Source organism: Pleurodeles waltl, chromosome 10, assembly GCF_031143425.1.
Source record: "Pleurodeles waltl isolate 20211129_DDA chromosome 10, aPleWal1.hap1.20221129, whole genome shotgun sequence".
In the NCBI taxonomy this organism is placed as follows: domain Eukaryota; kingdom Metazoa; phylum Chordata; class Amphibia; order Caudata; family Salamandridae; genus Pleurodeles; species Pleurodeles waltl.
In genome coordinates this window covers 232,894,218-232,922,043 of record NC_090449.1, presented here as the reverse complement: position 1 = coordinate 232,922,043, position 27,826 = coordinate 232,894,218, and the positions used below count along the sequence as shown (strand labels likewise).

At 41.5% G+C, this 27,826-nt stretch overlaps 1 protein-coding gene across 1 annotated transcript in view; it reads right to left on the bottom strand.

The window, feature by feature from the left end:
* VPS35L (VPS35 endosomal protein sorting factor like) overlaps positions 1 to 27,826 on the bottom strand; it is a 430,244-nt gene that overhangs the window by 266,735 nt on the left and 135,683 nt on the right. Inside the window, exons 12-17 of the mRNA XM_069210247.1 lie at positions 22,329 to 22,422; positions 9,844 to 9,921; positions 8,478 to 8,600; positions 7,372 to 7,418; positions 6,493 to 6,604; positions 5,187 to 5,303 (exon numbers count right to left, since the gene is read on the bottom strand). Of these exons, the coding sequence (XP_069066348.1) occupies positions 5,187 to 5,303; positions 6,493 to 6,604; positions 7,372 to 7,418; positions 8,478 to 8,600; positions 9,844 to 9,921; positions 22,329 to 22,422 (571 nt within the window). The remainder of the gene's footprint in view (positions 1 to 5,186; positions 5,304 to 6,492; positions 6,605 to 7,371; positions 7,419 to 8,477; positions 8,601 to 9,843; positions 9,922 to 22,328; positions 22,423 to 27,826) is intronic.

Here is a 27,826-nt window from a genome sequence, read left to right as displayed (position 1 = left end):
TCTCTAATAGCCACTAGACGTGCAATACCCACAAAGGTTCAGTCCGCCCTCGGTCCTCTCAATTCCTTCAGGAGCCTCAACAACGCCACCTTAAGAGTCAGCTCAATCGGAGGCTCCAGGACCCCAGAGATCTCACGCCCCACTGCCTCCCAGAAGGGGAGCACCCCTGGAAACTCCCAGGCCACATGCAGGGTTGCCACCAAATGACCACATCTCGCACAACCTTAAGGCGCCGTTGGACGAATGCACTGCAGGCACGACGGAGACAGATATGTCATATGGAAGTAATTCTTTTGCACCATACGCAAGTGTACAGTTCCCTGTGGACGACGTATGCTTCCCTCCAATCGTCCTCGTCCAGTTCGCCCACCCAGGATGTCCACCTATCTCGTAGAGTGTTCAGGCTGTCAAGGGCTTTGGTAAGCAACGAGTGGTAAATCTGGATAATGGGTCCCTTTCCCAAGTGGCACATAAGCAGTTTAGCCTCAAAAGGATTTGGTCTAGAAGGGTTAAATCAGGTGACAGGTAGGACCAGAGGGCGTGGCGCAGCTGGAGAAAGCAGAAAAACTGTGTTGGTTAGGGCATATTGGTCCTTCAGCTGTTGGAAGGACATCAGATTGTCACTTTCGTACACGTCTACCAGGTAGGTAATCCCAATGTAGTCCCACTGCCTGAATCCCCCCCAACTTAGTTAACTTTTGCAGCCATGTGCCTCACCATAAGGGATTCAGTTTCGTAAGACACCAATCCCAACATATCAGACGCAAGGCCGCCCTTCAGCATTGCAACGCCACCGTGCACAGTCAGGGACTGCCTGTGGAACTGGACTACTGTATAACAGACCCAATAGTCCATCGAATCCCACTAGGTAGAGCTCCAGCCAGAAGGCCGGAACACCCCACCCACCAGTAAACCAATTGTTGACCGGGACTAAGTGGGCAGCCAGATAATAAATGTAGATGTCTGGTAGTCCCAGTCCACTCTCGTAGGGAAATTTCCGCGCCAAACAGAAAGCTACTCTGTGGCACCCTCCCACCCATATAAATGAAGCGAGTTTGGAGGAAAAGAGCCGGAACCAAGTACGGGGTACCATTCATGGGAATTTGCCAACACATACAAACAGCAAGGGAGACCGATCATGTTGAAGATGGCATTTCGAGCAAATTAGTTAAGTGGCATGCTAAGCCATCAGTCTCGACACAAGGCCTGGGAGAGGGGCTGGAAGTTAAGCTGCCACGCCACAGCCGGGAGTGGAGACAGGTAGATTCCCAAATATTTAAATACAGTTCGCCTCACAGGGCTGTCCGGGGGCCAGACACGGAGCCCTGCATCTCCCCTCACCTCCACCAGTAATGACTTCTTGGGGTTGAGGAGCTCAAGGCAGCGGGGTCTGGAGCTCTGGGGCTCCCCCAGTAAAAGCAGGAGGTCATCAGCTTATAAGGACACTCAATATTCCAGGCCGATCCCCCCACCCCCAGCCACTGATCAACGGGTCACATCGCAAAAAGCACGCCAACAATTCAATGGCCAGGGCGAACAGCAGATGGGAGAGTGGGCACCCCTGACGCGTTTGTCTGATTGGAAATGGGTCTGACTTGATGCCGTTGACCTGCATCTGAGCCATCAGCTTATGGTAGAGGAGATGGACCCTTTTCCGAAATGCTGAGCCAAAGCCCATCCGTAGAAAGACATCCTCCAGGAAGTCCCAGGCAAGTGTATCAAAGGCCTTGTGGAAGTCCACCAGAAGGAGCACCAGCTCACCCCTCAGCCGCTCTGTCTGCAAGAGCACCACCTGGACCCTTCGGGTGCAATGACGTGTGCTACTGCCCAGCATGAACCAACATTGATCAGATAGGACAGTGTATGGATCAGATAGGACAGTGTGCGGGCCAGTCTGGTCACCATAATCTTCGCATATATTTTTGTGTCCCGGCACAGGCTGTATGGGGTGGTAAGAAGAACGCTGGTCGCGGTGTAGGTCATCCTTGAGTATGACCACGATCATGGCACAATCGCAGGCCTGGAAAGAAGAAGCCACTTTGAAGCACCTTCACGTAAGTATTCAACAAATGGGGCACAAGGTGCAATCAAAATGTCTTCTAATATCCAATGGGATACCCATCTGGGCTGGAGATCTTTCCTGATTGAAGGTCCAAGATGGCAGAATCAACCTCTTCCTCTGTCAAGGATAGGTCCAGCTCTTTAGCCATAAAGGGTGGAATGGAGGGCAGTGGAATGTCCACAAGAATGGGGTTCTCTTGTTCCCCTGGAGTCTACGGGACCTGTGTATAAAGATTCTTATAAAATGAGGCAAAGGTGTGGGCGATCGCCGGCAGCTTCTCCTGACCGGAGCCCTGATGAGTGGTATCACCCAAGCTGACGAATCACCAACCGTTACAGCAGCTTCCCAGTCTTGTCACCTATCTCGGCGTAGGCAGTGACGGTCTGCCCCAGCGCATATCAAGGCGACTTTGTCCCTCTAGAGCCACAGGGATGGACGCCAGTAGGCCAGTTATTCACTGGCTGGAAGACAGAAGGAGTCAGGATCAGTTCAGGGCCAGCCCAGTGGATCTCCATGTGTCGTCCTCCCAGTGGACCAAAGGCAGACCTGGCAACCCAGCCAGGCCCACAGAGTCTCAGTATTGGGCCAGGGGGCTGGCCAGCAGGACGCACACCTCACTATCTCCCAGGTCCAGGCCCTTGGCATGCGCTGTCCTCGCAGGACCAGGCAAATGATCTGCATCCCCACAAACAGCACCGGGGAGGGGGGGGGTCAACAGTTCCCTGCCTGGTCAAAGATGAGCAGAGAGGGAAAGAAGAGGGAGAGATGGCGTATGGGGGACCCATCCACGTGAGCCACAATCTTCTCCCTCAGGCTTCAACAATCCCTCCAGCCTGTGCCAGGAACCACGGTCCTCAGTTGAGGCCAAGCCACACATCACCACCTACTGCCGGCCGGGCCTGGAACACTTCCTTCAAATGTACTCCCACACAGCCCCCTGTTGGAGGGGGGGGGGGGGCACGTTGTTGATCGCCTCGTGGCAAGCCTCTCCGCAGGCCCCAGTGCCCCATGTGCCTCCTCAGGCCACCATGCACTTCAAGAAGGTTGGGGGGGTGTTTGTCAAAGCAGACAACTTCCCCCGGGGCGAGCCTCGAGGTGTGCATCACCGGTCCGGACAAGGCCTCTGCCTTAGAATCAGGCTCCACCCAGCCATCCCTCTCCTCATCTCCAGGCGGCCTCTGCTGTGTCCGACATCACTTCCCCAGCTGGGCCCGAGACAACGGGAGCAGGCTCCAGGATCGTAGCATCAGGGGCTCCAAAGGGGTTGAGTCGCCATGCACACACAGGATCTCCCGTCCGGAGGCCGCGAGGATCACAGCGAGCTCTTGTTACGCGGAGCCAGACATCTTGGAGTCAGGCGGGCTCTGCAGGTAGGCGCGTTGTGCCGGTTCGGTGGAACCCCCTATTCCAAAAGTCTGCTCAGGGCCCTCCACTAAATGCTGGGATCACAATGATGCCCTGAGGGGCCACAAGGGGCCATGCTGTCAGGCAGGATGGCAGCTGATTGCAGGCGGGCCTCGGAGCCTCAGTAGAACCAGTCCACCATGTTGGCCTATGGGGCCACACCCCCCAAAGTGAATTCCTTTATTAATATTAATCTTTCTCTTTTTAAATACAGTAATACAAATAAAGATATGTGAACATTCTTTTGAAATAAAAAGGGGGTCAAGGTGATCAATACCGCACCTTCATCTTAAGTTCTATGTATATGGTTTATGGCACTTTAGGTGCACGGTTATTGAGGACCAACCCCCTAGACCTCAGTTAACCAGAAGATTCATAGCATTGAAAGGAGGACCCGGCACATCCAAGTATCCATTAATATCCAAAGAAATATTATCCCATATCTTCACAAATCAAATCATATTATTCAGGAATAAGTCTTGTAAAATCACTGTTCTTTATTCATTCAAAATGACAATAACTAATCCAGAGCCATAGCCAACGCGTTTCATCCTAACGGACTTCTTCAGGGCTCATAGTTACAGCGTGTAAGGCACTCCACGGCAGAACACCATCTGACACCATGCCAGCAAAAACTATAAAGATATGTGAACATTGTTAAATCCAAAATGGATATAATGAGAGTTAAAAGGCTGTCTCTCCATGATTTTTTTTTTCCTATATTATTACTTATGCTCATGCAGTGCAAAGCTCTAGCAGGGTGTGGTAAAAAGGTTGGAAGAGAAAATCTGCAAAGGATATCACTGCAACTGAAAAGCCCTAATGAGGGTGACAGGGCAGTCATGCAGCATGTGTACCATATATGTTCCTGAGACAAGCCTACCTCTCTTTGTAATTACTTAACCCCACTGATACAGACACCGATTCCTTATGCAGATTTATTATTTTACCATGTTGTGGTGGCAACACTCTATTTTGATTTTTAAAGTAAAACATTCCCAATCAAAGCCTCAAACACCATACCTTTAGCAAATCAGAATATTTTAGGATCTAACAGGGAAACAACCAAGTTTTAAATGTTCACCTAGGTTTTCCAAATTTGCACATAACTGATGTCACAGAGTTCCATAGCTAAGAAGCATGACCCAAAATGGCTTGCACCTGCCTAGAGGGATGTTCAGACCCAGTCTGGCACAAACAGGTACCAAAGAAAGGTTTTATTGTAGAGGATCAGAGTATACTGAAGGTAGTGCAACAACAACAAGGTGACTGCAGCAGATGCTAGCAATTAATTAGCAGTATCACAGAAAAGTATCATGTGTTCTGACTATTTTTCTTTATTATGGAATTGGATTGTGGTGTTCTGCACAAGCTGAATTCGACATCACACAACTGACCTGAGAACAGACTGTTGCCACAGGCCCAAAAAGAGAAAACAAAAAAGACACTTAAGGCAGATTTAACATGGGGGACCAAGGAAGTATGTGCATTTATATGAGGAAACCCATATTCTTTAATTTAATAATTGGGACTGGGAAACGTTTCACAGTAGCGGGCAAGAAATCACATGCCATTCAAAACCAGAATTTCTTTCAGGACTGAACATTATCCCGGTATCAGGTGGATGACTTACCATGCAGAAGCAAAGCAACAAAAAGATTGCCATTATATAATTGATATTGACAGTTGGCATGAATCAGGTGGCTTTCTGAGAACTTACTAGTGGATTCTTCAGTTTAGTGATGACTTTCCAAGCCTCATTCAATATTTGAAGTCTGTCAGTTTCTGGAGGGTCTGCCAAGGCTAAATTTAATCCTAGTGATCGGAAAAGAAGATGCTGAAAGAAATAAGACACAACTTTAATAAGACATCAGTGATTTCAGAAGAACAATTAAACCCCAATATATCGCTGACAGCACAATCCCAGAATTCCAGCAGTAATGGCCTCACCTTGGAATCATGATCTACTTACTCTATAGAAGCACAGTTTTGGTGGAGACATCATAACCTTTACATCCTGGATTCCTTGATTTAATGCACACAATAATGTTATTTCTGGATTTCATGGACATATTGCACATTTAAGTGCTGCTATGTCTCTATTTTACGTCAAATGACTCATATCTGTGATTTAAGGTTTAATATTCTTATGAAATATTTGTTTTTTGAAGCTCAAGGAGGCAAGTTGAATGGAGATATGGAACTCCTACTCTATAGGCTGCCTGAATAATAGGGGAAAACACCCCCCTACTTCCTGGGGCCCAGTGTATGATGGAAGTCAAGCACTGTCACTGCTTGAGACCACAGAATAAGCGAAGGCGCAAAATCCTTTATCCTACACCCTTTGAGTTAGATAAAGGTAATAAATAATTACTTAATGGATTCCTTTCTTTAATAGAGACACAAATATCCTACTACACAACTAACTGAGGATGGGAATTCTACTAAATGATGTCTCACCTACTCTTACTTTATTGCCAGGATTGAGGCCCCATTATACTTTGACTCTCTGAGGTACCATGCATGATTAGGAAGAGGACAGGTATACCAGACCAACCTTTGACATCTAAAACATACAGTGTAGAGTTACATTTCTAATGGTGGCATAAGGCTGGCTCGGTAGGTTCCTTGTTTCATATAAACACAAAGTGAGATTTTAACTGCAGGAGTCCCATATTTCATGAAGTACCTGCTTTGTCAGTGAATTGGATCCCTAGGTTAGATAACTACATTAGGCTTCACAATCTGGTGTCACAGGACTTATGCAGTGATGAGAGTGATAATACTTTTTTCTGATAACCAAGAGTGGATGAAAGGAAGGCCCTCATACTCCCTTGGGCTCAATTCTCGAGGAAGGTATGATGAACACCTATTTTCTGATGTATCAAGTGTGTTGAGACATGATGTACCCAAAAGTCATACAGCAGGTGACACACCAGGTTCAACAGATACGTGTTTTTTACTCCATAGTGTCCCAATTTGAATATGCACATTAGGTCTCTTGTCTTTTGAATTACATAAATTACCTTGGGGAATCCAGCTTCGTCACACTCCTTAATCATGGCAATAAAATCCATGGACCTTGTGGCAATAAATTCAGCACTAAATGCAGACATGACAGAATTCAGAAGCAGGGCACTAGAAGGAAAATGCAAAGAAGTACATGAGCATTTCAGGCTGAAATACAGGGCTCATTTTGGGCTGTCAACATCTAGGCTAGTGACCAACTAAAGGCGCTAAATAAGTGCACTATAAAATCCAGAGACTAAATTTTACGTGAAGCCACAAAATAGGTAATCTTTTCGAAAACAGCTGAAGCTAATTAGGCAAATCCGCAATACATCACTGCATGTATCCAATGTGCAACAGGAAGTTTCAGACAGAATTATCTACTTTGTAATATTTCCTTTGAAAGCTATGTAACAATGCAAGCTAACTGTAAATAATGTACTTTAAACTATGAGAACAACAAATGATGAATAGACTAAGTGTACTCAACTGTCAGATGTACCCTGATATAATACAATGGAACACCTTCCTCTGGCTACCTCTATCTCTAAAATTAGACCATGACAGAAAACCTGTCTGATTCCTACACTCAAGCAAACTGATCACATCCTGACAAGTTATATGCAGAACCCCCAACATATCAGCACACAATGCTTTTTTGTTTCTATTTAGCAAGCAAGTTTCACAACATCTACAGGTATATCCACTAATGCAGCAAATGTCCTGACTCATTGGAGATGCCGAAGCTCTAATCTAAAAGTTACCTGAACTCTAACTTTCCAGTTTACAGAGATAAAGGAGAATGATGTTAGAAGGGTGACTACAGAAGGAAAGAAGACATTTAGAAACTCTTAATAAATCTAGAGTAGTTACAAGCAATGTTTTTAAAAACGTACTTGTTTCCCAGTTTCTTGCATCTCTCCATCATCTCAGTAAGTAAAGCCTGTAATTGAATAACACTAATTAATGTGGAGCATAAACAAAAATAACACAGAATTTCAACAGCATCTATTACCACGTCTGTAAATGCTAAGAGAATGAGTCTTGGGAAGGTTTCTAAATGCAGCTCCGAGGTTGGCCGCTTTATCATCAATGCTACTTCATCAAGTTCAGTATTTTCGACATGCTACCACCATTAGAGTGTCACATATAATCTGCAGGAAATGTTCTAACTTCATAGGAAGAACAGCCTCATTAACATATACAATCATTGAGCCTACCAAGTCAGCAATAATGAGCAGCAACTGTTGTCTTGCTCCTTGCTTCCTGTGCAACCAGCTGTTCATGACAAACATATGGGCTGCTCGATCTATCAAAATACAAGCATGCTTTGAAATTTATCAAGAAAAAAGTTGATAGTCATGTTGGTGCTGCAAGACAGAGCAGAGCTGAAGAACAGAATGTCTGCAAATTGATAGGCTGTTGCCGAGAAGGGTTACTTTGCACAAACGTATACAGCAACCACTCACCTGCAAAATGAAGAGTAAATGTCCCAGATTCTGAGGATCAAGGAGATGCATCCTAAGGTCAAATGCCTCAAAGTTGTTTTGGCTTTCCTTTTATTGACATGAATGCTTATATTAACCACAGAACCTGATGTTGATAATCACCCCTTAGACAACATTAGCCTTACTCTAACATTATCTGACCCTAAGATGATTCTGACAGTAACCTTTTGTCTACACTGTTATGAAAAGATCAAATACTTCAGCACCTGTTGTTAAACCACACGGAGCCTAAAATGTCCCTATTGCACCAATTACCCACTAGCAATCCTAATTTAGTGGAATCAATAAATGATTTTCAAACCAAACAGTCAAGATTTGACTTCAGAATTACCCCAGAGAGCCAGGATTTGACTTCAGAACTACAACTCTCAGAAAGCACATTAGTCACTGACCTATCCTCAGTGTAAATGGATAATGAAAATCAGAGGTGAACTAATTAGTGTAATGAAAAAAGAAAACAATTATGCTTTTTCCACTTTGAATTAAATATTTACCTCAGGAGCACGATATGCAATGCACTGTAAAATCCAATCTATAGCTGGAGAGTAGAGAGTGAGGTACAGTGGAATCTCTACACACTGCACCACAAGCAGGTTCTGGACGGTGTCTCCATGTACCTAAACAGGAATAACAAGGCTTTAATATCTCTCCCAGTAAGGTGACACATATAGAGCCCGCAATTCACTCATCAAAGTACCATACAAAGTGAAAGATAACACACTGAAAACATATCAAACATAAAATATGAAAATGTTTTCCTTCACAGCAAATAATGGTGGAAGGATGCATGTTACACCAAATGAAGGAGACAGAAATTTAGTCTGAGGTAACGGTGACCTCTACCTCATGCATGAACAGCAACTCAGTTATGCATCTTCACTAACGTACAGAATTTTAATCAGAATTTCAAAGCAATTTCAGACATGGCTGACAGCTACAGACCTCGGAAGCACATGTATCATCATGGCTCTCAAGATAGTAAGACCACCCGATTGGCTTTAAGCCCTGTTAATGAGCTACAGAATGGGAAGCTCAACCTATTATACTCCCCTCTAAGAATGAATGCTACTCTGGATCACAAGGAGCCTGACTCCATCATCACTCTAGTAAAGTGTGTCCCATAAGAGTCCACAAGAATCTTGACTAGTGAGTTTGCGCCACCCCAGATGCCAAAGAGCTCAGCTCATCCCAATCCCCAAGAAGAAACACCGATCACCAAAATTGAATAACCTCTTATCAAGACTCAGATTCTTTTTTCTGAATATATTTGAGCATTTAACCAATTTAAAACAATTCAAAGACTCTCATCTGCAATATACTTTGCTGTCAACACACATGCTAATGAGGAAAAAGTAAACCTCCTTGAACTTCCTGAGCAAGTACTTATGATGCTTATATGACAGTGCACCATACATGACTGATAAATAATTCATCTGTTTTCGGGAACTTTCACAAAGCATCTGCCAATGGTCTTCACCATGCTTCGCACATTCTCATTGCTTCCAGGCTGCCCTCAATGCTAATTTGGTGTGATCTTTTGCAAATAACTTCAGATCCTTACAAACATGGGTTAAACTTCACAGTTATAACAAATTCACGTACTTCAATGGAATTCAATAAGGAGTCCCAGGATGCACGCATTTTAGTTTATTTCCTGGCGAAACTCAACCCAGACAACCAGGAATGAACTTCACAAACTTAAATGAAATCAAGAGGTGACAGAGTTCCTGGAAGCACAGTATGTGGGTTGAAAAGATAAATGAAATCAAGAGGTGACAGAGTTCCTGGAAGCACAGTATGTGGGTTGAAAAGAGTCATGAGAAAATAAAAATGCTTAAGGAAGACAAGAGGATTTCTTACTTGTTTAAATGTCAGTAGAAAGTCAAAGAAGTTCTTGTTCAAACTTTCCTTCAGATGAGGGGCCACTGCCATGCCAACCTGCATGCAAACAGAAAAGAAAGGCAGAGGTTACTCCAGAAGCCAATTTCGAGGAAAGAAAATGTATGAGCCCACAAAAATACACAGTTTTGATCATCTGCAATAGTAATTATTCGCTGAACTTTAAGTATCATTGGATAATAAATATGAGCACACCACTGGTGACATTTTAATAGTTTAAGAACTGAGGAAATCTTGACAATACAACCTGATTTCCACAAAACAATAATCTAGGTGCACTGTGACAGGGGTCTGACTTCCGATAAGATTTTGAAGTGGGAGTACATTACTCTCTACTCTTTAAAATACAAAATTAAACAAACTCCTATGGAGTGCAAAACTTTAATTCTCATCCCATGGGGGGTAGAGAATTATTGGAAGAAGGTACAAGAGATAAACTACAGCAACATATTGTTTCAGCACTCCCCTTCAGCACTCCACCATGCCTCTCCTGTTGGGTACAATTGTGCACCTCGGTTTCCTTAACACTATTTAACAGTCTAATAAAGTTTAAGTGAGATGGTAGGGTACTGTGCGACACAGTCTTTGTGCAAACCTTACATTTGATATTTTTACAGTCTAAACCTTGCTCAGAAATGTCTGGACAGCTTGTCTATTCACATTTCTTTCTTATTAGAACTCTTCAAGAAAATTGTAGTTGATAACTTTACAGCTTAAAATGGACTGACCATGCTACGCCTATCATCGGTTTTGGTGCAAACTACACACAATGTTTGTGAATAGTAACCAGGTCTAAATAGCAACATATATGACTAAGTGGTCGAGGAGTCCTCAACTATATTTCCATGTAAGGTAGTCAATATGGGTGGTGTTGTTCTTTGTTTCTCAGGATCTAATGGGGTCATTGAAAAGGGCAAATTCAAAGACAATTCTTAAGTTTTAAAAATCTCTAAACGTGTTTGAGCCAGTGAAGTGCCAGTTTCTGTTCCACACCCTTGAGCACTTTGGTAGTGGCTTTGGTTTCATATCTGGATGGTTCTTCCACAGGAGTCTCCAAACTTTTCTGAAGCGAAAGCTACTTCCGATCAGCAAAAATAAATGCGAGTTACTGAAGTCCAAGCATCTCGTGCAATGTAGGCAGACATCCCCAAGCCCAGTTTCATTGGTTTCAAGTCTAATGCAGATAGAGCCAGACACTATGGTTTGATCAAATACTTTTAGTAGATTAACTATGACAGGGTTGTTATGTGTGCCAGTGAGTAAATGGTCTGTGGGAATGTATGAAAATGTGTGGGTATAAATGGGATATACGTGTATGGGTGACTGAGAGAATGTGTTGTATGAACTTGTGGCACTAAATATACCTTTCTTCCTATGTGGCACCTTTACATGTATAACACAAATGTACAACCATTCTTTTAAAGGGAGAAACTTAAAGTGCAGAAAAATGTTCTGCAAAAATGTCTACATTATGGAGCATTTTTCTGCACTTCAAATTTCTCCCATTTACAAAACTGCCTATACTTTTCAGTCACATGGCACTGTGTCTACCAGCCACTTGGACCAAGATGCATACTGTGTGTTAATGCGAGACTTTGAAGTGTGTGAAAATTAAACTGAAGGGTTTTATGATTATATGGTTTCCACTGAACTCATCATTGAAATGTTCCCCCATTTAAAAGTGTCACATTTACAAACGACAGCGATCTTGTTCCCAATGGCCTGTAGACTGTGCCATATTTATAACAGAAAAATACAGATATTTGTTTAAATGGGTGAAATTTAAAGTGAAGAAACATGCTTCATAAAACATGAAGTAGTAATTGGCTTAACTGAAATTGTAAAAAAACATTAAGACATTTTCTTCACTTTAAATTTCTCCATTTAAAAAATGTCTGTATTTTTCAGTTACAAATATGGCAGTGTCTACTGGCCACTGGGTGCAAGAGGCCTTCTGTTTGTAAATGTGAATATTAGAAATGGAAGAAAATGAAAATGAAGAGATAACTTAACATTAAGTTAATTCTTCAATTAAATTTTCTCCAATTTAAAAGCATGTAGTAACATAATTTTGTTCTCGCTTTTTAGTATTTAGTTGACAGGGACTTTTATTTAAGCGTTAAATGCCTCAGTGCTTCACTTCTTCACCTCTGTGACCCACAGCGGGTCCTATACTAGTCACTGTCAGGCCCTGCTATCTGTAAGCTTATGTAGTAATGTAAAATAAACACAGCCTTCCCTTATCTCTGAAAGGGAAATGTGTCCCGGGGCCTATTTGAAAATGAACTTAATGCTGCAAGCTACTCTGAAGGTGTCTGTGAGCTACTGGTAGCTCACAATCAACCGGTTGGAGACACCTATTCTACTATATGTAAAGCCCAGAGCAGAAGTTAGAGTACGTATTATAGTCTCCCCAGCCGTTCACACTGGGAAGCAGGCAAGGCAGGGATACCCCTTTCCCCTTTTCCAAATCTAAACAACATAAAGGCAGGATTTCAAGAGGATGTGAATAACTGATGGAAGCTGCAGATCTTGCTCACTAGAAGAGCAGCCAGTTTTAAAAACATTTCACACCCAGCTTTACGTATGTTTCGCACAACAGCCCCTCTGAGATCCTGGGCTTTTTTAAATGATTACACAAGAAACTAAGGAACCTTCTGTGGGATTGAGCAACACTCCACATTGTGGTGTCCTTGGTCTATAGGACATCTTAAAATGGAGATAGACAGGTGCCAAACGTGTAACATTATAACATTGTTACTGTGCCTCCCAGCTTCAGGTGAATAAATATTTGGATCCATTTGCCACATACATACTCATCGACTACACTAGAATGACTAGCCATGGGAGAGTTCTCCTACTTGCACTGTAAAAGTGGTGCTGGCGGGGAGGTGAAGCTGCCAAAATGCAATGAAGGCAGTGATCCCAGTATGGAAATCAGCCACAGCGTTGCTGGGGTGGAGGAACAGAGTACCAAAGAAAATCCAGTTATGGAAACGGAAATTTCTGTGAGAGCAAGTGACAGCTACAATCTCTGTGACATAGAAGAAACAAATCCTGCTCCATGAGCTGCTTTGTTGTGGTATGTTTGGAGCCAAATTGTTTATCTAGAAAATGGAAAGCTTTTAAAATCTTTTAATTGGACAAACTTCTAGCCAAATCATATTGCCTTACATCCAATAAAGGGAACAAAACATACACTGGTCACCACACTAGACATAATGATTAGCCATAGAAAAGTCATGAAATAGGAAAAAGACAAGACCACTGGGAAGGACAACTCTTGTGATCAGCTAAAGATGAAATGGTTTTATGGAGGTTCTACCACCCTCACTAGAGGAAAGGGAGATATAACCAATTTTTGTTGCATAAAGTGCTGCTGCTTTGGTGGTGTGTGTTGGAGTAACCTGGAGCAAGGGAAGTCCCTAAATAGAAACAAAGGAACATTTCACAAATGAGCAGAAAGCGTTAGGTTGTATTAAAAAAAAACAAAAAAATAGAAAGCGTTTTAATGCAACATTGCAGCAAGCAGATCAGACATGTTGCATTGTTGCTACTAGGAACTATATTTAAGCTGCTCTAGCTAGGACAGAAGAGACATGAAATGGCTTTCAAGAAGTGCTACAAAATATCTGTTTCATAGAAATCAGCCGTCCACAACCTCTATCAGCTAATGTATAACTCAAACAAGTGAACAGAGAGTAGGGGGAAAAGTTTTATATTGAAGTTGACTAAAACAGAGATGAGACAGTTTGTAGTAAATTAGAACACATATGAACATAACAAGGGAACGAGGAACAGAAGCATTCACAAAGCTAACTAGGCCTAAAAATATGCACTTGGTGTGATGGATCAGAAGACAATTTTCTGTCAGAAACAAAAGGACTTTAAAAGCGAACAAATCTGACATTAGTGAAACACATAGACTTTATAAACTCTACAGGCTATAGAAAAATACACACGTTTTAGGACTGGTGTAAAAGACAGATTTAGCTGCCTTGCTAAATATTTTGTCTATATTTATAATAGTAATAATAACAATAAAAATAATGAAAATAAACTATAGAAAGGAGATCCTCATCACCCACTTCAGTCACTGCTTCCTGGAAGTGTCATGTTAGTTCAGCTCATTTAGCATACATAGAGCAGGGAAACAGGATAGCCCCGCCTCCACACAAGCACTGGATTAGTTGCCAGTGTTGTTAACAATCTGAAATAGGCCCATGCAACTACCATTCTGAGTTTGGGGTATTAGACAGTTACCTGTTTACAGCGGTGTCGCTTTTGATTTGTCTTTAACTAAGCGGGGTTCCCCAGGAAAGATGTCTAAACAGTGTCTCAACCACAGTTCATTGACACTTGAAAACAACCTTTTGATTAACAAACAAAACCAGTTGTTGGTAAGGACATTGCAATGTATTAATTGCTGGCCTGTGGAAGCCCACAAGGTCATTTTTACCTAAGATGCACTCAACAGCATGCCAACAAAACTCAAGAAAGCAAGAAAATGGCAGAAAATGAAATGATACACTTGAGGCAAGTGAGAGAACAAAACTCGTTACAGAGCATCTGCAGGATTTACTCTTTTGTCTGATTTTAGGAAGAAAGGTCAATATTTGAGCTAGTGTCTACTATGCTGGAAATGTATTCCCATTACATAAGAAAATTGATTGGGATGGATAATTGATAAGTCCTAAATTAGCACAAAGGAGACCAACTGAAATGTTATAACTCAAAATATTGCCCAAGTGAACCACATTTGAATGTTTACTTGTGTTTATTCCACTAGTCTCCATTAATACTAAAGCAGAGGGCATTCCTCGCAACTTTAGTGCTGATTTCATCTCATGTGCCACATGGTTGAAGGGACAGGGTAGGCTCTTGTTAGGTCTGGCCTTTCCACTTATGTCGATCTGTGTATATTTTTCTGTAAAGCTCTCAAAAGGACCTTGTAGGTAAAATAAAGATTTAATTTGTACTTCAGAGCTGACGTATGAGATGTATGCACTATAGCATAAACCATCATGTATAATGTATCAACTTTAGCCTATAGTGCTTGCATGAACATTAGCGTATGAATCCCTGTAGTGAAGAGAGTGGACATAACTACCCCGTCCCCCATCAGAGTCCTATATCAGATGAGGCTTCTCCTAAAAAAAGGGTGTGTGTGCAGTGGTGCTGGATCAGTTTTCAAACAGGGGTGCTACCATCACTGTTACATCACTGAAGTCATATTGACTATGAAAAATCTAAGAATTGCACAAAAAAATAAGTAGCCAAACCCATTCAGCAGGAGAATGGTAAAAGTATGGTATATAGGCAGCAGTATGCTTTAGAGTACACTGCCACAAATCGTTTACTAAAGCATGTTGTGGTAGCACCCTGTCATTTACAGAGGGCACATTTTCCATCGAAATGGCCACAAAATTCGCACCAGCATGCAGTTTTGTGTGGAAATCAGGTTTCAGCAAACATTTATCATTTGCACATCACCAAGTGTCTTTATTTGTTTTGGTCATATTAAAACCACATCACTCAGGGATGTGGAATTCCTTTCGGGCATCCGGGACATCTTGTTTGGGGTCAAGGGCAACAAGTTTTTATGTTTACTTTGTCCTTGGGACAAGTAGGCTCAACCCCCTGCAGCACAAACCCTTTGGCTGTCTGTTTACAGAGAGTTGAACTCTCTGCAGTTGAGGTAATGTGTTTCCAAAAGATAATGCTGTTCGAACTTGTATTTATGGTTCATTATTTGAAAGCCTTCATTATTAGGGTGCGTGCTGTAAATAAATGTTTTAAGGTCACACTTCACTACTGACGTTGGTTCCAGTACAAAAAAAAAAAACGTGTACACACATGTTTGAAAAGTTTAGGCTAAGAGGCTAAGTATAATGCTCCCAGAATGCTCTCTGATTATATGCAAATGAAGTGTCATTTAGTAAAATGTGTTGATGCATGCTAGTATTTCCCAAAAATATTTCTAATGGAAAATCAGTGTAACCATTTTCAACACGATTATGGGAAGCATGAAAATAAACAAACACTGACAAAGCCAACTAATCTGACATATTTTTATAAGTCTTTTAGTTTCATCAATGTGTGTCTTGTTTTGACATGGCTTTTGTAACACTTTATTGTTGTGGGAGCTACCAGGCCCTCAACATTGTAACAAACATTGGCAAAACCCCCCCAAAAAGTTTTTGAACTCTTAAAGCACACGTTGCCACCAGCGGCATAACAAAGGCCCCGCAGCCGCCCTCTAGGGGGCCCGTCAGCACAGCACCTGCCCTGAGTGAGTCTGGAGAGGGGGCTCCTCCATGTTCTTTGCAAAGGGGCACCCTCCAGTTTCGTTACGTCACTGATTGCCACTGTAGTTCCTGACACTGAACAAAACTACTTTGTGTGGCAATATGCTCCTTGTGGAAGAGCAGAATGCGATCACTCACAGTAAAGCCAGCCGAAAGAGAGAGAAATAGAAGTTTAATAAAAACAAAATGTCTTTGTTAACACCAGACCTAATTAGGGACCAAGACCCACATGTAGGTAGCTTTTTGCATGTCGCAAACAGCGACTTTCGCTGTTTGCGACGTGCAAAAAGCACACTGCGATGCACAAACCCAGTTTTGCGATTCAGTAACCTGGTTACCGAATCACAAAACGGGTTTGCGACTCGCAATTAGTAAGGGGTGTTCCCCTTCCTAATTGCAACTCGCAGTGCAATGTAGGATTGTTTTGTGACCGCGAACGCGGGCGCAAACCAATCGCAGTTTGCACCCATTTCAAATGGGAGCTAACACTTTCGCAAAAGGGAAGGGATCCCCATGGGAATGAATGTAAACATTTTTTCAGAGCAAGCAGTGGTCCTGTGGACCACTACTTTCTCTGAAAAAATGAAACGAAAACGTTTCATTTTTCGTTCTTGTTATGCATCTCGTTTTCCTTTAAGGAAAACGGGCTGCATTACAAAAAAAACTGCTTTATTGAAAAGCAGTCACAGACATGGTGATCTGCTGTCTCCAGCAGGCCACCATTCGTGAGGGGGTCGCAAATTGCGACCCACCTCATGATTATTCATGATGTGGGCATTTGCGAAGCCCTTGCGAATCACAGATGGTGTCAAGGACACCATCCTACATTCGGATTTGCGACTCGCAATTTGCAGGTCACAAATCTGAACCTACCTACTTGTGGCCCCAAATTCTTAAAGAAAGTCACAAAAGTGCACCCATGGTATATGTCGTACCCCTATAAAATATTTGTGAACTGTATTTTAGCGTGGGTAAATACGATGTGTAGATTTGCTCATGTGAAAATCTATTGAGCATTTGCAAGTTCATTTTCCCTCCAGCCACTTTCTTCCCAACCCTGGAAGAAGTTCTAATTCTGCCATTGTCAGGAGTAAATGTCCAACCTTTCTTATTATGGGAAAATATTAGAGAGAAGCTAGTAAAAATCTTTATAACATGCAGGTTAGTAGGTTTGCAGACTCAAAGGCATTCCAGCCCTGGAACTATTGCTTACTGCTTCCTCCAGCCCCAGTATGCAGATCTGCAGAAAGGTGGCAAAATAAGGAAATTGCTACAGTAGGGATTGAAACTCCAAGTATTCAAGCCCTACTATGGTAGTAACCCTGGCATAATCAGAGAGGCTATTAATTGCTGCCATAATTTGTTGCCACACTACATGGTACCAAAGGGACAAGTAGATCTTTTTACAGGACAAGTAGATTTGAGAAGCAACCTGTCCCCTGGACAAGTAGATATTTTAATAAATTCCACACCCCTGCATCACCAAGCGTCTTTACTTGTTTTGATTATATTAAAGCCTTTGTTTGCATTACAATTCAGAATTACAATAAATGTACTGTACTGTAATTGTATTTATATAGCACTTACTACCCCTGACGAGGCCCTTTTCGGCGAGTAGCATGCAACTCCGGAACCCAAGAGGAATTAGTGGTGGATTAGTACAGGGAAATATGAGTACAGTATTAGTATTATTATGAGTTAATTTGAGCAGAGGATATGTGAGTTTGTTAGCTGGATTGACTAGAGTAATGAAGAGACAGAGGAGGGAAGAATCCAGAAGTGTTCATTAGGAGTTTATAGTAATAGGATGAAGTTTGGGATGAATAAAGGAGAGATGGAGGAGGGAAAAGTCTGTGGAAATGGTTAGGGAGATCATAGTAGCAGGAGGGGTTTTGGATGAGTCAAAGGTGAGATAAATGAGGGAGAATTTAGTAGGGTTGTTTGGGAGATCATGGCTGTAAACTGAGGTTTGGGGTGAGCTAGATGTGGTAGAGGAGGGAAGAGCGTAGGCAGAGTTATTTTGGAGATGAAAGTAGTAGAATGGATGAGTCACAGAGGGAATGTAGGATAGACTGATAGAGACATAGGATGATGGGGCGACATAATAAAGCTTACAAGAGAGAGTACATTTATATTATTTTTATTTATTTATATATTATTTTTAATTTAATTTATTGATAATCTGAATTTTATTTATAGATTTTATTTTTTTATTGAATTCTCTCCAGTACAGTAGGACTAGTGTAATAAATAAATAGATATGAAAATACATAGTAAGGGAATATATGTGCAAGAAATATAATAATGGGTATATTAATATGAGAAGAATAGTAGTATTGTAAAAAACAGACTTTCAAGATTTATAATATTTGAAGTTAACTAATATGTGTACTTTTCTAACATTCATTATCTTTCCTCAACTTCTGAATAGCGAAATGCTTATGATAATAAAACATTTGATCATTGTGATGTAAAAACGAAAGGAGGGATTCATAAGTATCTAATACAACAACTTATATCTAGGAGCCAAGCAAAACCTATGAACATGTTAAGCACAGAATAATATACACATATATATGAATATATACACACACACATATATATATATATATATATATACATGCAGACATACATATACACACACACACATATATATATCTATATATATAACCGTGACTAAATATACATTTGTTAAACAGGCTTAAAGAGTATCTGTATAATTTATTATTCTGAAAAAGTAACAATACATATTTCTTAAAGAGCTATATATACCTAGAATACATACATAATCAGATTATAAATATTTATCAACAGAGGCATATGCAGCCCATTGCTGTTTGAATATGGTGGTTATGAAGGAAAGAGCCTACTCTTGAGTAGTCTTCTGAAGGCAAGATAGTTATCTGTGGATTTTATATTTAGGGGTAATGAATTCCATAGTTTAGGTGCTTGAATGGAGAAGGATGTACCACCTATTGTCTTTTTTTTGTATGGTGGTGTTCTAGGGGCGGGGTGCCAATCTTGAGCGGAGGTTTCTTTACTGAATGTATTTGGTTATTTTGTTTCTGATGAAAAGTGGTCCTGTTCCATGTATACCTCTGTGGGAGATACGTAGCAGCTTGAAGGTGGATCTTCTCGCAACGGGTAACCAATGTAGTGCTCTTAAGACAGGGGAGATGTGGGCTTGTGGCTTTACATGTAATAGTAGCCTGGCAGCTGAGTTCTGAATACGTTGTAGTTTTTTCATAATAGATGAAGATGATCCATGGTTTTTGTTCTTGCCTTACCGGTGATATATTTCACTTTAAATCACTTTATGGCATAATTACTTTAAATCATTACAAAAATGCATAAAACTGATAAAATAGGTACTTTCAAGCTAAAATACAGTAAAAAAAAAAAAAAAAGAAAGTCCACCACCAAAATATTTTTAGCCAAGGCGGCCATAGACAAACTTGGTTTGAAAGGTACAATGCCAGCTAAAGTTATTAAGCAGTCAATGACCCAAGCTATTGTGGAATCCAAAGGATGTGCGAGTACCAGTAAACGTGGCGAACGCTACAGGATACAGAATCCACCAACACTAAAGTGCTGTGAGCAAAGCAGGGTCTTTTCCGTCCAGTCTTTTAATGTTCTGTCTGCAGTCTTAAAAGTGAATTGCTATAAATAGGCAGTGAATCTCGTAACAATAACGTGGAGGTAGCAGACTCGCTGCAGCATGTAGTTCAACCTTATGCTTTATGGAACAATACAAAATACATAGAGTCAAAATATAATGTGCAAAACCACACCGTTTGATGTAAACATTTACTGTTAGTAATGGAATCTCAATATCTAATTGATCTCTGGAGATGACATTAGCCTGCACAGCCCCCCTGCTGGTTAAAGCTTTATTTACTGGCAAGGGCTGTCCCCCGTGCACCACATAGGGCCCTACTTGCTTCTGATATAAATTTGCCAAAACAAGCTAGTTCCATTGGCACCTTCGCTGTGAACAGATATATATATATAGTGATATATATGTACAGTAATTTTAAAGCTACTTAAATGTTGTTGTGTGTTAGAAAAAAACTGAAATCCTACAGTCTTTTCTTTCAAACTCCCTTTCCTCCGGAATGATTGTCACATAGGTTACTTTAAAACATTTTCTAACTTTGCAGTCAGAGAAAGAAAAATAAACACCAATCTCTATGTTAAAATAATAAGCAGAAATTTGTCAGATGACTTTGCCTGTCATTTGACCTCGGTCTTTGAAGAGATAGCAAATGTGACCAGACAAAAAAAAAAAAGGAAAATGCATCCCTATAGCTTTTTACCTTCTCAACTCCAACATGATTACTGTGAGGGTGCTGGGCACCCCAGCACACCTACTTCCAGCAGTGTGTGCCATGGACAGATATATGTCTGAATACATGTGTATGTCTCCAGACAAAACCTTGTAACAATGTGACTACCAAGTGACAACACTTTCCTTGAAGAGAGTCCACCTCTCTCATGTAGAGAACTTCCTTCTATGCAGCTTCATGTACTCTCTAAATCCTAATGTAAAATATTTTCCTTCCACCCTTTTCCTTACTTACCTTTCTCCTCTTCACTGCCTACCTAGTGCAAAAAGTTAATATTCAGAAGGATCAGTAATATCTATAGGTCTGGCTATGGTGAGCAAACACAGGCAAATGGAAGCATGCAGCAATAATAAAACACAGACTTTTTGACTTTGTGAATATTTTGCTTTTCACCTTAGTACATCAGATTTTATCAGTTCATTCAGAAGTATTTTTTAAAACTAATCGTTTTCAAAAATGAACGTACAAATATTCATGCCTCCAACCACCATGACAACAATGCCAATAGCAAACTAAAAGGCAAGTCAGTTGTTATATTAAGCGTTCTGGGAGGCCTTGGTTTGTTATTATAAATGGACAACATTGTAGGTTATTAAATCATACACAAGAGAGAAGGTTGTGTACAGCACATATCCTGAACTCATCTATTTCACGATGTATATGTCACAATGAAGAAAAAGTGAGGCAAAGTGAATTTAGACAATTGTCTAGGGTAACACAATTTGGTCAAGTGTGGAAGCCCGAATTTATCCCAGGTTTTCCGGTTTCACATTGAGCAATTCTATTTCATTCCATTTCAATAGTCAAGTTACTTCCTTATTACACTTGAATCTCCTAAGCTAGTGATAGTGCCCACTTTAACCTTTATCCTCACAAAGCCCCACTCCCACCATGCTGGCATCAGTGTGGCCCTCGGGCACACCACAGACCACACTTTGCGGCCCCTGGGAAAACTTTTGTTAGTACCCATGCTCTACAGTGTATAATTGTCATAGGAATGTTAAAAATAAAAGACAGCAATGAGACTTTTCAAGCAATCAAGCATTGGATGATATTTTGTGTTACATCACATCTCTGTTGGATGTTTTGGTAAAGTGGCTTTGTTTGTCATGCCGCCTCATTAAATGCTGCTCATCAGACTCATCACATCCCCCTCCTGCTTACCGGGGGACTTCAACATTTTCTGAAATAAGAGCTACTTATGTTTAATGAAAATCATCCAGCCCTACAAATATTATTGCTGTAATAGTGACCTCATTAGACAAAATTACATTAGTGGCCCCCTATGCAAGATTACCAGGAATTAACACCTCTGTGCATCAGGCACTGTTGTCAGCAGTAATATAAAAAGGATTTGTGAATTTGGAATGTATTTACATGTATAATACATTTCTGGTATAGCTGTAATGCTCTGGCACTAAGTTAATAATACTAGTAATAAGCGTCCTACAATACGACATGACATCACTCAAATCTGCTTCAAAAATATACTGTAAATTCAATGTTTTTCTTCTAACACCAGCTTATAAATTCTGAAAATACATGTATATTCAACAAGAATTGATAGTTTTCAATTTTGGTGTTCAATATATTACTTTAGCTAAGCAAAGCTTGACATTTAGTAGGCTGGACTGAAAACAGAGGAGATACTAACAGATAGCTGAAGAGCTACCAGTAGCTAACGAACTACTGGTTGGAGAAGCCTGCTCTATATTAAACTCAGCAGCTTGTAGTAGTAACTAGTGTGAAGTGTTTAGCACACATTGAAATACACCTAATATATTACTCCTACCCTGCAAAGGTAAGCTCTTGCGTAGACTGCAACCAGTGGGTCCCCAATACCTCTGATCATCGATGTTAGGCGCCGGAGGCACTCTGCAATTCCCCTGACAAAATGAAAAGTAAAAACAGACTTATATTTGCATAATTTGTCCAACCAATGGTAGCAGGAAGAACACTTGGCAACAATGCAGCAGTGTTTGCAATCTTTAAATGTGCAGCCATGTTTAAAGCCATTTACACATCACGGTAAACGATATTACACTGACTTACTTTTTTTAATAAGCCTTTGAGGACAAAATATCATAACTATGTGCAGTATTTAACTGCAGCCACTTAGGAAATACAATTGTCAGAACAAAAGATGGAAGCAAAAATTTAAAACATGTTTTTCCACTACTGTATCCCCAGGCACAAGCTTCTCTCAAGCAGGGATTCACACCACAGTGCTTGAGCATGTGGTTAAGTATTATAAGGTCAATGGCTGAGGCATTTAATGGTGCTCTCTCACCTGTGTCAACTCGGGGGCATAGTGTGGGGGCCCCAATTCAACATAAAGAATTTTTTACTTACCTGTAACTTCCTGTCTCCAGTATTGGTATCTTTCATAGATTCACATGCTTGAATCATGCCCTGTCAAAGTGGGAGTCCCACGGTATCATAGTAAGCAACATACATATATATATATATATATATATATATATATATATCTATATATATATGGAAAATGTCACTTACCCAGTGTACATCTGTTCGTGGCATGAGACGCTGCAGATTCACATGCTGTGCATTATCCTGCCATCTAGTGTTGGGCTCGGACTGTTACAAGTTATTTTTCTTCGAAGAAGTCTTTTCGAGTCACGAGACCGAGGGACTCCTCCCTTTCGGCTCCATTGCGCATGGGCGTCGACTCCATCTTAGATTGTTTTCCCCGCAGAGGGTGAGGTAGGAGTTGTGTATATAGTAAAGGTGCCTATGCAATGGAGTGAGTATGTATGTACATAATGTGTATAAAAATAGTATATATTTACAAATTTACAAATGTACAAGTTTCATCAACTTATAACGGCTACAGGTTCCCGGAGAGGTGGGAGGGCGCATGTGAATCTGCAGCGTCTCATGCCACGAACAGATGTACACTGGGTAAGTGATATTTTCTGTTCGATGGCATGTGTAGCTGCAGATACACATGCTGTGCATAGACTAGTAAGCAGTTATCTCCCCCAAAGAGGTGGCTTAGCCTGTAGGAGTTGAAGTTGTCTGAAATAATGTTCGTAATACAGCCTGTCCTACTGTGGCTTGTTGTGTTGTTAACACATCTACACAGTAATGTTTTGTGAATGTATGAGGCGTAGACCATGTGGCTGCCTTACAGATTTCTGTCATAGGTATATTTCCTAGAAAGGCCATTGTGGCGCCTTTCTTCCTAGTGGAGTGCGCCTTTGGCGTAATAGGTAGATCTCTTTTTGCTTTAATATAGCAGGTCTGAATATATTTCACTATCCATCTGGCAATGCCTTGTTTGGATATTGGATTTCCTGCATGAGGTTTTTGGAAGACTATAAACAATTGTTTTGTCTTACGAAATTGTTTTGTTCTATCAATGTAATACATTAGTGCTCTTTTAATGTCTAACATATGTAAGGCTCTTTCGGCTACTGAGTTTGGTTGTGGAAAAAAGACTGGGAGTTCCACTGTTTGGTTTAGGTGGAACGGTGATATAACTTTTGGTAAGAATTTGGGATTTGTACGGAGAACCAGCTTGTGTTTATGTATTTGTATAAAGGGTTCTTGTATAGTAAATGCTTGTATTTCACTTACTCTTCTAAGAGATGTGATACCTATTAGAAAGGCTACTTTCCAGGTTAAGTACTGCATCTCACAGGAGTGCATGGGTTCAAATGGTGGACCCATGAGTCGTGTCAATACAATATTGAGGTTCCACGAGGGGACTGGTGGTGTTCTCGGGGGTATGATTCTTTTTAAACCCTCCATAAATGCTTTGATGACTGGGATTCTAAAAAGTGATGTTGAATGTGTAATCTGCAGATAGGCAAATATTGCTGTGAGATGTATTTTGATAGAAGAAAATGCTAGTTTTGATTTTTGTAAGTGTAATAAATAGCTTACAATGTTTTTTGCAGAAGCATGTAGTGGTTGAATTTGATTATTATGGCAGTAATAAACAAATCTTTTCCATTTGTTTGCGTAACAATGTCTTGTAGTAGGTTTTCTAGCTTGCTTAATGACCTCCATACATTCTTGTGTAAGGTCTAAATGTCCAAATTCTAAGACTTCAGGAGCCATATTGCTAGATTGAGCGATGCTGGATTCGGGTGTCTGATCTGCTGTATGTGTTGAGTTAACAGATCTGGTCTGTTTGGTAGTTTGATATGAGGTTCTACTGACAGGTCCAGTAGTGTTGTGTACCACGGTTGGCGAGCCCAGCTTGGTGCTATTAGTATTAGTTTGAGTTTGTTTTGACTCAATTTGTTTACCAGAAAAGGAAGGAGTGGGAGAGGGGGAAAAGCGTAAGCAAATATCCCTGACCAACTCATCCATAACGCATTGCCCTTGGACTGAGGGTGTGGATACCTGGACGCGAAGTCTTGGCATTTTGCGTTTTCTTTTGTTGCAAATAGGTCTATTTCTGGTGTTCCCCAGCGTAGAAAGTAATTTTGTAGTACCTGGGGATGAATCTCCCATTCGTGTGTTTGTTTGTGATCTCGACTGAGATTGTCGGCCAACTGGTTTTGAATCCCTGGGATGTACTGTGCTATTAGGCCAATGTGATTGTGAATCGCCCAATGCCAAATCTTTTGTGCTAAGAGACACAGTTGTGATGAGTGTGTCCCTCCTTGTTTGTTTAGGTAATACATTGTTGTCATGTTGTCATGTTGTCTGTTTTGACAAGAATGTGTTTGTGGGCTATTAGTGGTTGAAATGCTTTCAATGCTAGTAACACTGCTAACAGTTCTAAATGATTTATGTGCAGTTGTTTTTGGTGAACGTCCCATTGTCCCTGTATACTGTGCTGGTTGAGGTGTGCTCCCCACCCCATAATGGAAGCATCTGTCGTGATCACGTATTGAGGCACTGGGTCTTGGAATGGCCGCCCTTGGTTTAAATTTATAGGATGCCACCACTGAAGCGAGAAGTGTGTCTGGCGGTTTATCAACACTAGATCTTGAAGTTGACCCTGTGCTTGTGTCCATTGTGTTGCTAGGCACTATTGTAAGGGCCGCATGTGTAGTCTTGCGTTTGGGACAATGACTATGCATGAAGACATCATGCCTAGCAGTTTCATTATAAACCTCACTTGATAGTGTTGGTTTGGGTACATGTTTAATATTACATTTTGGAAGGCTTGTACCCATTGTGGACTTGGAGTGGCAATCCCCTTTTGTGTGTTGATTGTTGCTCCTAAGTATTGTTGTATTTGGCACGGTTGTAGATGTGATTTTTGGTAGTTTAGGGAGAACCCTAGTTTGTGTAGTGTTTCTATGACGTATTGTGTGTGTAGAAGACACTGTTGCTGAGTGCTGGTTTTTATTAACCAGTCGTCTAAGTAAGGGAATACGTGTATATGCTGTCTCCTGATGTGAGCAGCTACTACTGCAAGGCATTTTGTGAATACCCTTGGGGCTGTTGTTATGCCGAATGGTAATACTTTGAATTGGTAATGCACGCGTTGAATTACAAACCTTAAGTATTTCCTGTGTGAAGGATGTATGGGTATGTGGAAATAAGCATCCTTGAGATCTAATATTGACATGTAGTCCTGTTGTTTGAGCAAGGGAATCACGTCTTGAAGTGTCACCATGTGAAAGTGATCTGATTTGATGTAAAGATTCAGTGTTCTGAGGTCTAATATGGGTCTCAGTGTTTTGTCCTTTTTTGGAATTAGGAAATACAGGGAGTAGACACCTGTTCCTTTTTGATGGTTGGGTACTAGTTCTATTGCTTCTTTTTGTAACAATGCTTGGACTTCTAGTTGTAACAGGTCTAAGTGTTGTTTGGACATATTGTGTGCTCTTGGAGGCACATTTGGTGGCAATTGTAGGAATTCTATGCAATAGCCATGTTGGATAATGGTTAGGACCCATGCGTCTGTAGTTATGTGTTCCCAGTTGTGGTAATATGCGGTAAGTCTCCCCCCCCCCACTGGTGTTGCGTGGTGGGGGTTTGTGACATTGAAGTCACTGTTTGGTTTGTGGGGTTTATGGGCTCTGGAATTTCCCTCTTGCTTTAGGGAACTGTCCACCTCTATATTGTCCTCGAAACCCTCCTCTCTGATACTGGCCCTGATATGTGGGTCTGACTTGCGAGGTGGAAGGCTCTGTGGTTTGGGCACGAAACCCCCCCTCTAAAGTGCGGCTTCCTAAAAGTGCCTCTGCTCTGTGGGGTGAAAGCTCATGGCTTTGGCCGTGTCCGTGTCTTTTTTCAGTTTTTCTATTGCAGTATCCACCTCCGGCCCAAACAATTGTTGTTCGTTGAAAGGCATATTCAGCACAGCCTGCTGGATTTCTGGCTTAAATCCGGAGTTACGTAACCATGCGTGTCTACGAATGGTTACTGACGTGTTCACTGTCCTTGCCGCTGTGTCTGCTGAGTCCATAGCCAACCTTATTTGGTTGTTAGGGATAGTTTGGCCCTCCTCAACAACCTGTTGAGCACGTTTCTGGAACTCTTTGGGAAGGTGCTGAATGAGATGTTGCATTTCATCCCAATGTGCCCTGTCGTATCGAGCCAGTAGAGCTTGAGAATTGGCAATCCGCCATTGATTGGCTGCTTGTGCTGCTACCCTCTTGCGTGCCGCATCGAATTTCCGACTTTCCTTGTCGGGCGGTGGTGCATCTCCTGAGGTTTGGGAGTTTGCCCTTTTCCGGGCTGCTCCCACTACCACCGAATCAGGCGTTAATTGTTGTGTGATATATACAGGGTCAGTTGGGGGAGGTTTATATTTCTTCTCCACCCTAGGCGTGATGGCTCTGCCTTTTACTGGGTCCTGAAACACTTGTTTGGCGTGTTTTAACATGCCTGGCAGCATTGGCAAGCTTTGGTATTGGCTGTGAGTAGATGACAAGGTGTTGAACAAAAAGTCATCCTCTATGGGCTCTGCATGCATTGCTACATTATGGAATGTAGCTGCCCTTGAAACCACCTGCATGTATGCAGTGCTGTCCTCAGGTGGTGACGGCCTTGCCGGGTAGCAATCAGGACTATTTTCTGAGACCGGTGCATCATACAAGTCCCATGCATCCGGGTCATCTTGAGTCATCCCCGTGTGTGTTGGCGACTGCATCAATGGTGGGGTTGCTACCGGGGACAGATGTGGCGAATGTAATGGAGATTGCTGTGGGGAGAACCTTGGTGGTGTTTTCTCTTTAGACACTTTCGATTTTGGCTGCATTTCAGTTTCTTGGAATGCGAGCTTGCGTTTGATCTTTATTGGGGGAAGAGTATGAATTTTCCCCGTGTCCTTTTGTATATGCAACCTCCTCTGGGTAT